The 12,733-nt window shown below is 55.2% G+C and overlaps 1 protein-coding gene across 1 annotated transcript; it reads right to left on the reverse strand.

Annotated features, from left to right (window-relative positions):
* Window positions 1–726: 726 nt before the first annotated feature.
* KRT14 (keratin 14) lies at window positions 727–4,926 on the reverse strand. The gene is made up of 8 exons (XM_047093417.1): window positions 4,396–4,926; window positions 3,110–3,192; window positions 2,393–2,549; window positions 2,065–2,226; window positions 1,837–1,962; window positions 1,525–1,745; window positions 1,385–1,431; window positions 727–824 (listed from the first exon to the last, which is right to left on the reverse strand). The coding sequence occupies exons 1-8, from the start codon at window positions 4,924–4,926 to the stop codon at window positions 727–729; spliced, it is 1,425 nt and encodes a 474-aa protein (XP_046949373.1).
* Window positions 4,927–12,733: the final 7,807 nt, after the last annotated feature.

The raw sequence follows: 12,733 nt of genomic DNA on the forward strand, positions 1-12,733 counted from the left end.
GATGGAAGGAGACAACGTCTCAGTAAAGCGTGAGTTCTTACTGGGTTTGTGGACCTCCACTGATGAGCCTTAGGGGACCCAGGAACCTCATGAATTATGTGCAAGTGTGTGTGTGCTTATCGGGCTGGGGGAGGAAAGAATATCTATAGCTTGCAGTATATTCTCAAAGAAATCCCTGATGACAAAACTGTTAAAAAAAATCTTTAACCTGCTGCAGTGCCTGGCACACAAAAGGCACTCGATGATATTGGTGAATAAACAAACTAATAAATAAATGAGTAAACAAATAAGTGAGTGAGTGAATGAATGAATGTGCCTCCATGACCTTGGAGACACCACAAACGACCTAGTACACACATCCATCTCTATCTTTTGAGATGGTGAAAGCCATTCCAGGACCTGAGCCCAGTCCGCCCCCAAGCCCTTTTTCCCAGTCCCAGAGGCCACAGCCAGGTGTTAATGACAGGCTTCAAAGAGAGGCTTCCCCCGCTTTCTCCCCACCTCCACTCCTGACAATGACCAGGTAGAGGCGGGAGCTGTGCAACTCAGATAATGAAGCTTTATTGAATGCCAGGAGAGGGCAAGGGTGAGGCAGGACTCAAGTGTGAAGTTCTTGGGGGGCAAGAAAGGGGATTCCCTAGTGTGGTCTGTATCCACACGGCGGGGGAGCAGCGGGGGGGGGGGGGGGGCGGGGTTGCTCCTAGGCCTGAGCAATGCTGAGCAGCCTTAGTTCTTGGTGCGAAGAACCTGCTCGTGGGTGGACACCACCTTGCCATCGTGCACATCCATGACCTTGGTGCGGATCTGGCGACTGGAGGAGGTCACTGGGGAAGGGGGGAGAGAAGGTGTTACCAGCAGAGGACAGGCAATGGAGAAATCAGGAGTGGGGAGACCAGGGAGTTGGGAAGACTTAAGCAGACTATCTCCCTGTTGCCCTCTCCCCTGATTATCTCTTCACTCACTGCTCTTATCCCAGCACTGATCCCATCTGCACGGTTTTTTCAGCCTAGAGCTCCCGAAGGTAGGACAGAGTCTGTGTCCTCAAACTGGAGGCTCCTAAGAACTCAGATCAGCTTGGTTCAGTCCAGATCAACCCAAGTGGACTGGTCTTGAAGGGAAGACCCATGTGGTGTCCTGTCCGTGGTGCTGACCATCAGAACATTGGAGTCTGCCACAGACACCAGGTGACAGAAGTAAAAAGTGGAGGCCACTAACTCCTAGCCCTAAGGAAGGTTTATAAAATGGCTTCTTCTACCCAAGTAGGTTTATAAGGGATCTTGGGTGAGAAAACTCTAACTCAACCCCTCAAAAAGCCAATTCTCTAGACCTGCTGGGAGACAGGAAGTGGTCACGAGTCCAGTCTTGATGAGAAGGAAAGTCTTACCGTCTCTGGACGACTGAGAGCCAGAGGAGAACTGGGAAGAAGAGAGGCTATGAAGACAGAAAAGGGCAAGGTCATTAGACACATGGGATACAGCAGGTGAATAGTGGGGGCAGGACTGGGAAGGAAGGCAGCGCACTCACTGGGCATCCTCGCCCTCCAGCAGGCGGCGGTAGGTGGCAATCTCCTGCTCCAGCCGCGTCTTCACGTCCAGCAGGATCTTGTACTCCTGGTTCTGCTGCTCCATCTCGCAGCGCAGCTGGGCCAGCTGCTCCTCCACGTTGCCGATCAGGTCCTGGATCTGGGCCAACTGCATGCAGTAGCGGCCTTTGGTCTCCTCCAGGCTGTTCTCCAGGGATGCTTTCTGTGACAGAGGGAAAGATCAAAGATCAGTGAGGGTAGTCACTCCCTCCCTCCCAGTCCTGGATCAGATCCAAGCCTGCCAGCTCCCCTACCATGCTGAGCTGGGACTGCAGCTCGATCTCCAGGTTCTGCACGGTGCGCCGGAGCTCGGAGATCTCGCTCTTGCCGCTCTGCACCAGCTCGCTGTTGGTGGCCACCTCGCGGTTCAGCTCCTCGGTCTGCAGAAGAGAAAAAAAAGTCATTCACACTAGAAGTTCCTGGAAGGCGGGTCTCCTGGGTCCCTTCCCCACCCCTCCCCCTGCCCCTGGGATGACACCCACCTTGCTGAAGAACCAGTCCTCAGCGTCCTTGCGGTTCTTCTCTGCCATCTTCTCGTACTGGTCGCGCATCTCGTTCAGGATGCGGCTCAGGTCCACGCCGGGGGCGGCGTCCATCTCCACGTTGACATCTCCGCCCACCTGGCCTCTCAGGGCGTTCATTTCCTGCACAACCAAAGAACGGTCCACAGTCAGGAGCCATGGCGACATGGCAACCAGTTGGGGTTCCCTCCTCTCCGGTGATCCTGGCCTGAGCATTGCCCACACCACCGCCACCCCATCTCAATCCCATCCTTTCCCTCCCAGCTTCATCTTCTAAGCTGGTTCTCACCTCCTCGTGGTTCTTCTTCAGGTAGGCCAGCTCCTCCTTCAGGCTCTCGATCTGCATCTCCAGGTCGGCCCTGGCCAGGGTCAACTCGTCCAGCACCCTGCGCAGGCCGTTGGTGTCGGCCTCCACGGTCATCCGCAGGTTCAGCTCAGTCTCGTACCTGGAATGATCCAAGACAAGAAGAATGGGACGTCCATCCTGGCCACACTGAAGGCTTTGTTCTCTGCCCCCTGCAGCTTCTTCCCATAGCTGGCACCCTGTGGGTGGTTTAGGGAGTCAGTTTTGAAAATGGCGAGGTTGGACACAGCACCCATTGAGGACTCAGATCTGAACACTCCTGGGGGCAGGGAATAAGGCAGTTCATTAGGCTGCAGAATTCAGGGAGGGGAGACGCTTCTGGCCTCACAACCAATAGCACACGGGCCTCCAAATGTGACTGCCTCCTACGCTTCAGGGGCAGGTGGAGGAGTGGGGAAACCCTCTCCCTTAAAGCAATGGCACCCAAACCTGGCCATGGATCAGAATCACTCAGGTAGCCTGTTAAGAATAACTGAATCAGAACTCCAGGTTGGGGCCCAGGAGTTTTGTATTTTTACAAGCACCCCAAGGGGTTTTCATGTGGCCATCCTGGCAACCGGTCAGCCCTGTTTAGGGGACGCTGCCCCAAAAATACCCCACCCTGGGGAGATTGGACATCCTGAGTCACTGCTGCGAACTCACTTGGTGCGGAAGTCATCAGCAGCAAGGCGGGCATTGTCAATCTGCAGGACGACATTGGCATTGTCCACGGTGGCCGTGAGGATCTGCAGGTAGAGAGGGCACAGGTCGTCAGCCAAATGGACGTCACTAGCCAGACCTCACTGCAGCCTGCATACATCAGGCCTTTGCTTTCCTGCTCTCACCTGAGTCTCCCCTCCTCCCAAAAACCTTTGCCACAGCAACCTAAAGGGTAACCCCTGATGGCCCAGCTTCGACCCACGACTTTGCTGACTCCGGGTCAGAAAAAAATGGATAGAAAGAGCCCTGGCCTTGGAACCAAAAGCCCTTGAGTTATAGTCCTGGTTCTACCACTGATGAGTCTCAGGGTCTCAGTTCCCCTACCCACACAGTGGAGGAGTGACCTAAGGTCCCCAAGTCTCCCTTCCTGGTCTGAATTCTCTTTCTGTACAGGCCAATCTGCCCATCTTCACACCTTCCTTTTAAGCACGCAGAACATGGGACCTCAGGTGTGGCTTTCCCAAAAGAGGAGACCCCACTAGCCCAAGGGATGAGAAAAGAAGAAGCAGAAGAAATACTGAACCCCGGATTGGCTGCAGTCCTCTCCCTCACCATCTAATTTACCTAATCCATGTGAGGCATCAGAACCAGGCATGAAAGGAAGCAGGATCAGCGGGGAGGGCTCCCAGGGTGAGGTTGGAGCAGGGGGTTGGGGCTGGAGTCAGGTGATACAAGTCCCCCAGGCTCCCTCCTGTGCAGGACACGTAAGGCGGGGCTCCGCTGATCGCCTCTCTGGGGTTTTTGTGCCCGCCTGCTGGTGGGGAGGGGCGCCGGTGCCAGGGCTCACGGGCGGCAGCCGCCACAGCCCAGACTAATGAGCTAATGAGTGGTTTGGGTGTCTAGCCTGGTCCCGTTACAGCCTCGCTCCTCCCCTGTGCTGGGGAACAGGTAGCTGCCTCCTGTATTAGCAAGTGGGCACACGGGTTCTGGCCTCAGCTCTGCCATTGATTCGCAGGCCACAGCACCTCTCAAAGCTCTGACTCCTTCCCCTGTAAAATGTAAGGCTAGGAATCCCCAGCCTCTCACGGTCTACGGTCTGGAGCCCCGAAGGGCATGAGCAAAGCGGGGAGACACTGACCGGCTCCGCGGGGGGCGTCCAGAGCCAGAAGAAGGGATGCGGGGTTGGCGTCTGCCCGGTCTAGTAATCTAAAGATGCCAGTGGCCTGAGGCATCTATCGCTCCAGAGCGAGGGAGCTAGAATGGCAAGTCCTGCCGCCCGGTCCACACACCTTGTTCCTCAGGTCCTCGATGGTCTTGAAGTAGGGGCTGTAGTCCTTGGTCTCAGCGGGCCGCTGCCTCTGGTACCAGTCGCGGATCTTCACCTCCAGGTCGGCGTTGGCCTCCTCCAGGGCGCGCACCTTGTCCAGGTAGGAGGCCAGCCGGTCGTTGAGGTTCTGCATGGTCACCTTCTCGCTGCCCACCAGGAGCCCGTCACCACCACCGAAGCCACCACCGAAGCCAGCACCAAGGCCACCTCCAAAGCCAGCACCAAGGCCACCACCATATCCTCCACCGAAGGCGCTACCCAGGGCCCCACCAAAGCTGCTGCTGCTGCTGAAGCCGCCGCCGTAGCCGCCCCCCAGGCCGTAGGCCCCCCCGGAGGAGTAGCGGGAGGAGGAGACCGACAGGCCCCCATAGGCGCTGGGGGCCCGGCAGGACCCTCCGGCCAGCACAGAGGACATGCGGCTGGAGCCGCCCCCGATGCCGCAGGAGCCCTTCATGGAGCTGGAGGAGGTGAACTGGCGGCTGCAGGTGGTCATGATGCCAGGAGGGAGGTGAGTGAGCGAGCGAGCGAGCGAGGCGGCAGAGAGGAGAGAGAGGTGCTCAGGTAAGTTGGAATAGGAGGTGGGTGCTTTATACTCCTGAGTAGGGGGCGGGCCTGGCATTTTCCATTCCCCTTGGCTTTCACCACCCACAGGCCAGTGCCAACTCCTAGTCAGATCCCTCCTCTCCCCCGCCTCATCACGTCTGTCATATTTTACTGGAAACTCATTGTTTAGGGTGTTTTTGGTTTCTTGTCCCGCCAGGTGTGATTCACATAAGGAGGTGTGGGCCTGCAGGCTATACTTTCCCATCTGGCCCTGGGAGCTGCGGCCCTCAGGAGCCCGCGTGTTGGGCTCGGCCAGGCGGCGGGGAGCAGGACGTCTGCCCCAGAAACCTGGTGACCTATTCTCCCATTAATGAGGTGGGCCTTTGACATCCATCCAGACATCACTCCAGGTGGCTCCTGGCTGGAGAAATGCCAGCATGGCAAGGCTACGTTAGCCACAGTGATCCCCCCTCAGCATTACCATCTATAAAAAGAGAGAAGTTCTCGGGGGGTCCTCCCAGATGCGACCCGCTAGGCTGTGCCGAGAAGCCCGTCACATCCCCGGAACACGCCCAGCCAATCAGTTGGCTCGGGCTTCCACCCTGACACCCCCATTAAAGGGAAATCTAGGCAGCTTTTCCCCAACCCTGAGCACAGACTCTAAGATCCTCCACGCACCTGTGGATGGGCCCATGGCACTGGCTGGCCAAGAGCAGGTGGCCAAGGGTGGGGGGGGGGCCTCACAGGCACAGCCAGAGACGTGCTAAAAGAGCATGGAGTCAGACTGAGTCTGGGCTCTGCTGTGTGCCCCTGTGTGACCTGACATTTCTCCGAGCCTCAGTTTCCTCACCGTAAAGTGGGAGTAAACATCATCCACCCTGCCTACTGCAGAGTCAGCTCCGAGACTCCAAGTGGCAGTGTATATGTGAGGGTTTTATAAGCCAAGTACGGCCCGAAGTCTGGTTAGCATTGTTGTAGCCTCGTCTGGCCACGAAGAGGGTGCGCAACAGCCCTGGAACAGGACAGGAGAGCCTTTTTGCTTCTAGCCCCAGGTGTCTCCAGGCCCCCAGGGCAGCGGCAGTGGGAGAGGCTGGCTCGGGCACCCTGGTCTGAGCCCCTTGCGTTGCTGGCCCAAGAGATTTGGGGGTGGAGAGGCAGTGCAGGCACTTGGGAGTGTACTCGAGGGTCCCTGACTCCTGAGACCCTGAGGCTCAGGGGGACATTTCCAGGGGTCCCTTTGGTTCTGCCTCGGAGGCTTGCATATTGGGACCTCAGCTGCCCCCACGTCTCCCGGGCAGCCTCCAGAGGCACCCCCTCCAGCCACACCCGCCTTCCCGCCAGCCCCTCAGCCCCACGGACCCCAGCAGGCATGTTGGGAGGAATGCAGTCGTGTCTGGGGCTGCCTGACGCGTCCCATCTCCCCAGACAGGCCCCAACAGACCCCGCTGCAGGCTCCAGCGCTCTTCCTGGGATCAACAGCTCCCAGGAGGGAAGCAAAGCCTCCCTCTCCCCGCCACTCTGGCTGCCACCAAAGCACATGCCAAGGGAGCACCCCCTCTCCGGGGCTTAGGAGCTCAGAAGACAATGCTGAGACAGACACTTGAGGCTGTGGGCTCCCCAAATCTGCCGCCCAAGGACTTGCAAGGATGAGTAAGCAAGGGCCCCGCCTTGCCCCACCCACCCCTGACGGACACTCTAATCTCCTTCCAGGGAATGGTCCCCCACCCGGCCCAGCCCTACAACTACCCCAGTGAGAGGCAGCAGGGATTTTGGCTGAGGGACAGATGCATTTGTTAGGAGGCATACTGCCCTTGGGTGGGGCAGGGGGGTACCTACCAGAGAAAAATGCAGCCTCCACAGAGACCTGCGGGACAGGAGTGGGTGCAGAGCCCAACACCAGCTTTCTCTGTGCTGCCCACCACCCTGTCTCCCTCCACGGCAGGAAGCCACGAATAAAATCCCTAGAGCGCAGGACGTGGGCAAAGCTCTCCTCCCCCAACCTTCCACCTGATTCGGTGGAACCCAAAAGAGGCTCCTTCCTTGTCCACCTCCAAGGGAAATCCAAAAGTAAAGAGCACAGGGAACCAGTGACATGTACACTCACGCACACAATCTAGGAAGAGACTTTTGCCAGCCCTCCTTGCCCCTCCGGACCCCAGAACCCCAGCCTGGAACACAAGTCTGAGGTCCCCCACCCCTTTCCGGCCAGCGCCCAGGATCAGACCCCTGGCCTCGATCCTGGGACTGATCTCTGCAGACGTGGAACTAGGCACAAATGGTCCAGTCTGGTGCTCATGACATTGGAGGAGAGACAGCTTTGTGGACAACAGGGATTAAAGGGATGAGGGCTTGTCCGCTGGGCCCCAGACTCCTAAACAAGCTTTAAGTGGGCACCATGACCTGGCCCTCACTCCACCTACCCCAAAGAGGAGGGGGCCAAAATGAGCCTAGGGTGGTGTCTCTTGTGGTTGGTGAGTCTTCCTGCCAGCCTATGGAGGGGAGGATCAATGCCAACCCAAACAGGTGAGGCGGCAGGGCCAAGCAGCCCCCCACAGAGCCTGCATTGTGTGCTGAGGATGGGCTGGGCACCAGGGGATGGGTTCCTAAGGAAGGAGGGGACCTAGTGACAGCCCAGTCTGAGGAGAGAGGCACAGCCCCAGTCTTCAGAGCCCTGTCTAATGGAAGAGACTGCCCCTGCCCTTAAGAAGCCCCCAGCCTGAAAGGGAAGAGAAGTACGCATCAAAAGTACTTAAGACATGGACAAGCATAAGAAAAGCACAATTCGTATGTATTCATTTCCTGGGACCGCCGTGATAAATTACCCCAAGCTTTGTGGGTTAAAACAACAGAAGTGTATTCTCTCACTGTTCTGGAAGTCCAAAATCAAGTTGTCGGCAGGGTCACACTCCGTCTGAAGGCTCCAGGGGAGAACCCTTTCTTACCTCTTCCAGCTCCCGGTGGCTCCTTGCAATCCTTGGTTTGTGGTGACACAACTCCAATCTCCGCCTCCGGCTTCACATGGCTCTTTGTGTCTGTGTCTCTCTCTGTGTCCTTTTCTGTCTCTTCTAAGGACACGCATTGGGTTTGGTGCTCACCCTAACCCAGTGTGATCTCATCTCAATTCTTACCATAATGGCATCTGCAAAGACCCTGTTTCCCAATCAGGTCACATTCTGAGGTTCCAGTGGATGTGAATTGGCGGGGTGGGGGGGGGGCCACTGTCCAACCCACTACATGTGTAACGGACCAGGAACTGTCCACATCGCAGCAGGAGTGGTGAAAACGTGGTGGATGAATGACTGTGATAAGATGCGGGCAGGGCCAATCTGGAAGGCTTCTGGGGGCAGCTGTTAGCTCAACATAGAAGGGTGCTGGGGAGTGGGCAGCAGAGAGACAGAATTCTCAGGTGTCCGGGCCATGGTTCCCACCACCTAGTTTCTCTGGGTCCTTCACATATAGACAGCTGCTCTGGAGGAGAGCTTTTTTTATTTTTGTTTTAAAATTTTTATTTTGAGATAATAAAAAGTTGTGAAAGTAATACAGAGAGTTCATATGCGCCCTTCACCCAACTTCCCCAATACAATCATGTTACATAAATATTGTACCATGATTCAAACAAGTAAATTAACATTGACCCAATGCTATTAATTAACTACAGAGTTTACTTGAATTTCACCAGTTTTTCTACTAATATCCTTTCTCTGTTGCAAGATCCCACCCAGGACCCCACATTCCATTGGTTGTCACGTCTCCTTGGTCTCTCCCAATCTATGACAGCTCCTCAGTCCGTCCTTATCTTTCATGACCTTGACAGTTTGGAAGGCGACTAGTAGAATATCCCCCAGGTTGGGTTCTCCTGATATTTCCTCATGATCAGATTGAGGTTATGCATTTTGGCAAGACAACCACAGACATGGTGTGTCCTTCTCAGTGCCTCAGCTCAGGTATGGAAGACATTAATTGAATAGGTCTTACTGCTGTCCATTGGCTAAGGTAGTGTTTGCTGGATTTCTCCATTGTAGCGTTACTGTTTTTCCCATTGAAATTAATAAATACCTTCAAGAAGATACTTTGAGACTATTCAACCATACTGTTTCTCCTTCAACTCCTTTTTTTTTTTTTTTGGACTAATTCTGCATCCATTTGTGGTGGGAAAGAGCTCTTGATACCCAAGAGCTCTTCATCTTAAACTTAAGTGAGCTTAAGACCCTCATTCGCCCTAGACTCCTTGAAGGAATGTGGCTTTTAAGAAACACATTGGAGAAGGAAATCCAGGCCCAAGAAAGAACTCTTTCTTCCTTTCTAATCCAGTCCCCAAAGCTAGACTCTGTACCCTAAGACGCTCCCAGGCTACTTCCCTGGAAGACCTACCAATTATTTCTGTAGTCGTTAATGTCTAGAGTCGTTCCTTAGGCCCCCACCAGCCTGGAGGAAAAAGTAGGACAGTCAGGGTCCTCCCCATGTCACAGGTAGGAAGTCTGAGGTCCATAGAGGCTCATAGTCAAGTGACTGATTAGAACCCCCCCTCCTTGGTATTCTCAGACCTCTGCCAGAGGCTGGGCTCCTCCTCTCCTCCCAGCAGAGTCCTATATCCCCTGCCCTTCCTTCCCTGTCCCTCCACACCATTCCCTGCCCACCCTTCTCACTTTTGCCCATCCTTTTCTCCACCAAGTCCCAGCCAGCTGCTTGACTGTAGCATGGGTAAAAGTCTCCTAGAGCTGAGGGCTGTCACTTCTAGAAGTGACAGACTGAGGCCTGAGCCGACCTAGAGCTCGATTTCTGCCTCCAGGAATGCTGGGCTAACATGGGGGCAGGGAGCAGGCTGGCAGGCAGGATTGCAGACACAAGAGGCAATCGGGAGCCTAGAGTACCTCCTCGAGGCCCTGAGTCCTCTTTCCTCTAGAAAGGTCTGCCACCCACGGGTTTCCCAGGCCAGCCTGCCCATCTGGGCCTTGTCCTTGTGAGAGCCTTCACTGACACAACAGATGGGCTCAGCCAAGTGTTTCAGGGTCCATGGCCTTGTCTGTACCTGCTAACTGCTAAGGATGACAGGACAGAAATCGACTGTCCCACATTATAGATGCAAAAGGCTCAGAGGTTGAGGAAATTTGCAAGGTCCACAGTGAGGAAGCCACTCAGCCAGGATTCATTTCCAGCTCTTCCTGGCTGTGAGCCTCGCTTTTCAAACACAGAGAACGGTCCTTGAAAGTCAGAGCCAAAAAGGGGATCACGGGTCATCTAAACCAACCTCTTAACTTTGCAGATGGGAAAACTAAGGCCCTGAGATGGAAAAGGTCATGTCCAAAGTCACTCATCAGAGCTTGCTTTGCAGAAATGGCAGAGGTCTGAGAATCCCAAGGGGGGACTCTAACTAGTCACCTGACTATGAAATGTGTGACAAGCGCCTCCCAGAAATCTGAGCTAGGCAGGCTGAGAATGTGTGGGTTGAAAAGAGCTGTGCCTGCACCCCAGAATCACATTTAGGTTGTTAAGAACATGAAGAGTTAAGTAGCCAAAGCCCAGCAACACATGGGTTCACTAACCATCTATGAGCTACCTACTCAGGGAAAGTAAGGCTTATGTTCTCTAGCCAGTTACCCATAATGCTCACTGAAAACTGAACTCCACCCCCAACAGCCCAGTCCCCTCACTGACCCTTACATCACCTTCCATCTTCCAGCCTCTGCCTGAATTTCCGCTTCTGTCCTCTCTTCCTGCCCAAATTTTCCATGTTCCTTAAGGCCAAGCTTCAGTTCAACACACAGATTTAATATACGATCTTCTGCAGACTGTGTGGCATAAAGTAGATGGAAAATGAACAAAAGGGAAGGAGGTGTGGGAGGAAGGGAGGAATGGGAAGATGATAAGGGAATGTGAAAGGATACTTGGGATGGATGAATGGATGGATGGATCGATGGATGGGCAGGTGGATGGACGGATGAACGAAAGGAAGGATAATGGATGGAAATAGAAGAATGGAAGGTGGATAGATGGTGGGCAGGAAGCTGGGAAAGGATGGATGGAAGACAGAGAAAGGGCGGTCATCACACCTGTCCCAGGGTGGACAAGCATCCACCTTGACTGGGGAAGGACCAGGGCCACAGGAGTTCTCAACTTAGTTGAACCTTGACAGTGAATAGATGCTGAGCAACAAAGGAAGCGAAGAGGGACATCCCGTTTGCTCACCTGAGCAAAGACTCAGTGGCATGCAACCCTGGTCTGAGGACAATGCAGCACCTAAGCGTCGCTAGAACACAGAGCTGAACTGCCTGGCAGAACTGAGAACAGAGGCCGGATCATACACGTGGAGCTAAGGAGCCCAGACTTTATCCTAACAACACGGGGAGGACCGAAGGTTCTACACGCGGGAGTTACGCTGTCAGCTGTGTTTCACAAAGGCCACTCTGGCATCCACGTGGAACGTACTTCGGGAGAAGGGACAAGAAAGGCAAAGCCAGGAAGATGTTGCCTTGCCACTACCCAGGCAAGAGATGGGGTTGGCTCAGACCTCTCCTCTGCCGGGAAGCCTCCACCCCAACACCTTGGATCACCTGACCTTCCCCTTCTCAGCCTTCCTACTGCCTCTGTGATACATGCCACCCCCCAGGAGAGCTTACCACAGTGCCTGAGAGGGCCACAAAGTGTCTCTCACATAGTAGGTGGTCAGCACATTAAGTTGGTATAATTACCCCAGCCTGTTTGGGGAGACACAGTCCCTGTCCTTGGGGATGCCCAGTCTGATGGGGGAGGGCAAAAATGAGGGTAGAGCCTACTCTGCTCTCTGAGGGGAGCCTGGAGCCAAGAAGCCACCAGGTGGGTGGGTAGTACACAGAACGCTTCTTGGAAATGGTGCATTTGACTCAGGTTTTGAAAGAAGGAAGAGCCCTCCATGGGTGGAGTGGGGAGAGGGCATTCCCAGGCAGGGGCGTGGCTGTGGGAACTGCAGCACCAGCGGTGAGTCGAGAGGAAAGTCAGCGCCTGAGTTGGAATGGCTGTGTCAGGAGTCCCAAGCTCTGGGCCCGCAGGACAAAGGGCAGGGGCAAGAAGGGAAAGAGGTCCCCGGGTGTCTCCAGCCTCACGGGCGGAAAGGAAAGGACCCCCACCAGCCAGAGGTTAGGAAGTGGTCTCAGTGCTGTGCTGCCCCAGACTGAGCCATCACGTTGGACTGGGGAAGGACCAGGGCTTCCCAAGTCAGTCAGGCCAGGGCTCCAGGCCAGGCACCCCTCAATGACAAGCCATGTGACCTTGGACAAGTCACTGCGGCCCTCCCAGCCCCGTTTCCTATCAAATGGGCATCATAACAGTTCCTACCTTGCAGGATTATCGAAAGGACTAGATAATTCATGGCAAGCGGCCAACAGGGTGCTCGGCACAGAGTCGACATGTGGCAAAAAGTTCTCTTAAAGGAAGCCCCAGAGTTTGACCAATGGGGGGACAGTGGGTGAGCTCAAATGGAGACCAAGCGTCGCAATTCAGGCAAAGACAGAGACAAAGAACAAAGAGGGTCCAGGATAGTGGTGGGCAGTGGTGGAAGGAATGGGGAGGTCTTGGGAGGGCTGCTGAGGCCAGCAGGCCGAGGTGATGAACTGCTGAGTCTGAGGGCCCGGCCAGGGCGGAGTCTATGGGAATGGGCAGGCCCGGAAGCCCCGCTGGGGAAGAGTCAGCAGGACGGTTTGGGTGTGAGGAGAGAGGGCCTGGGAGCTGGCGTGGGGCCCACATTCTGCGGATGGAGGCCCAGCACTGCCTCCCCTGTCTGG

The sequence above is a fragment of the Lynx rufus genome, unplaced genomic scaffold (genome assembly GCF_022079265.1).
Source record: "Lynx rufus isolate CCGP_SWC_20201006 ecotype Redwood Valley unplaced genomic scaffold, mLynRuf1.p SCAF_34, whole genome shotgun sequence".
Lineage (NCBI taxonomy): Eukaryota > Metazoa > Chordata > Mammalia > Carnivora > Felidae > Lynx > Lynx rufus.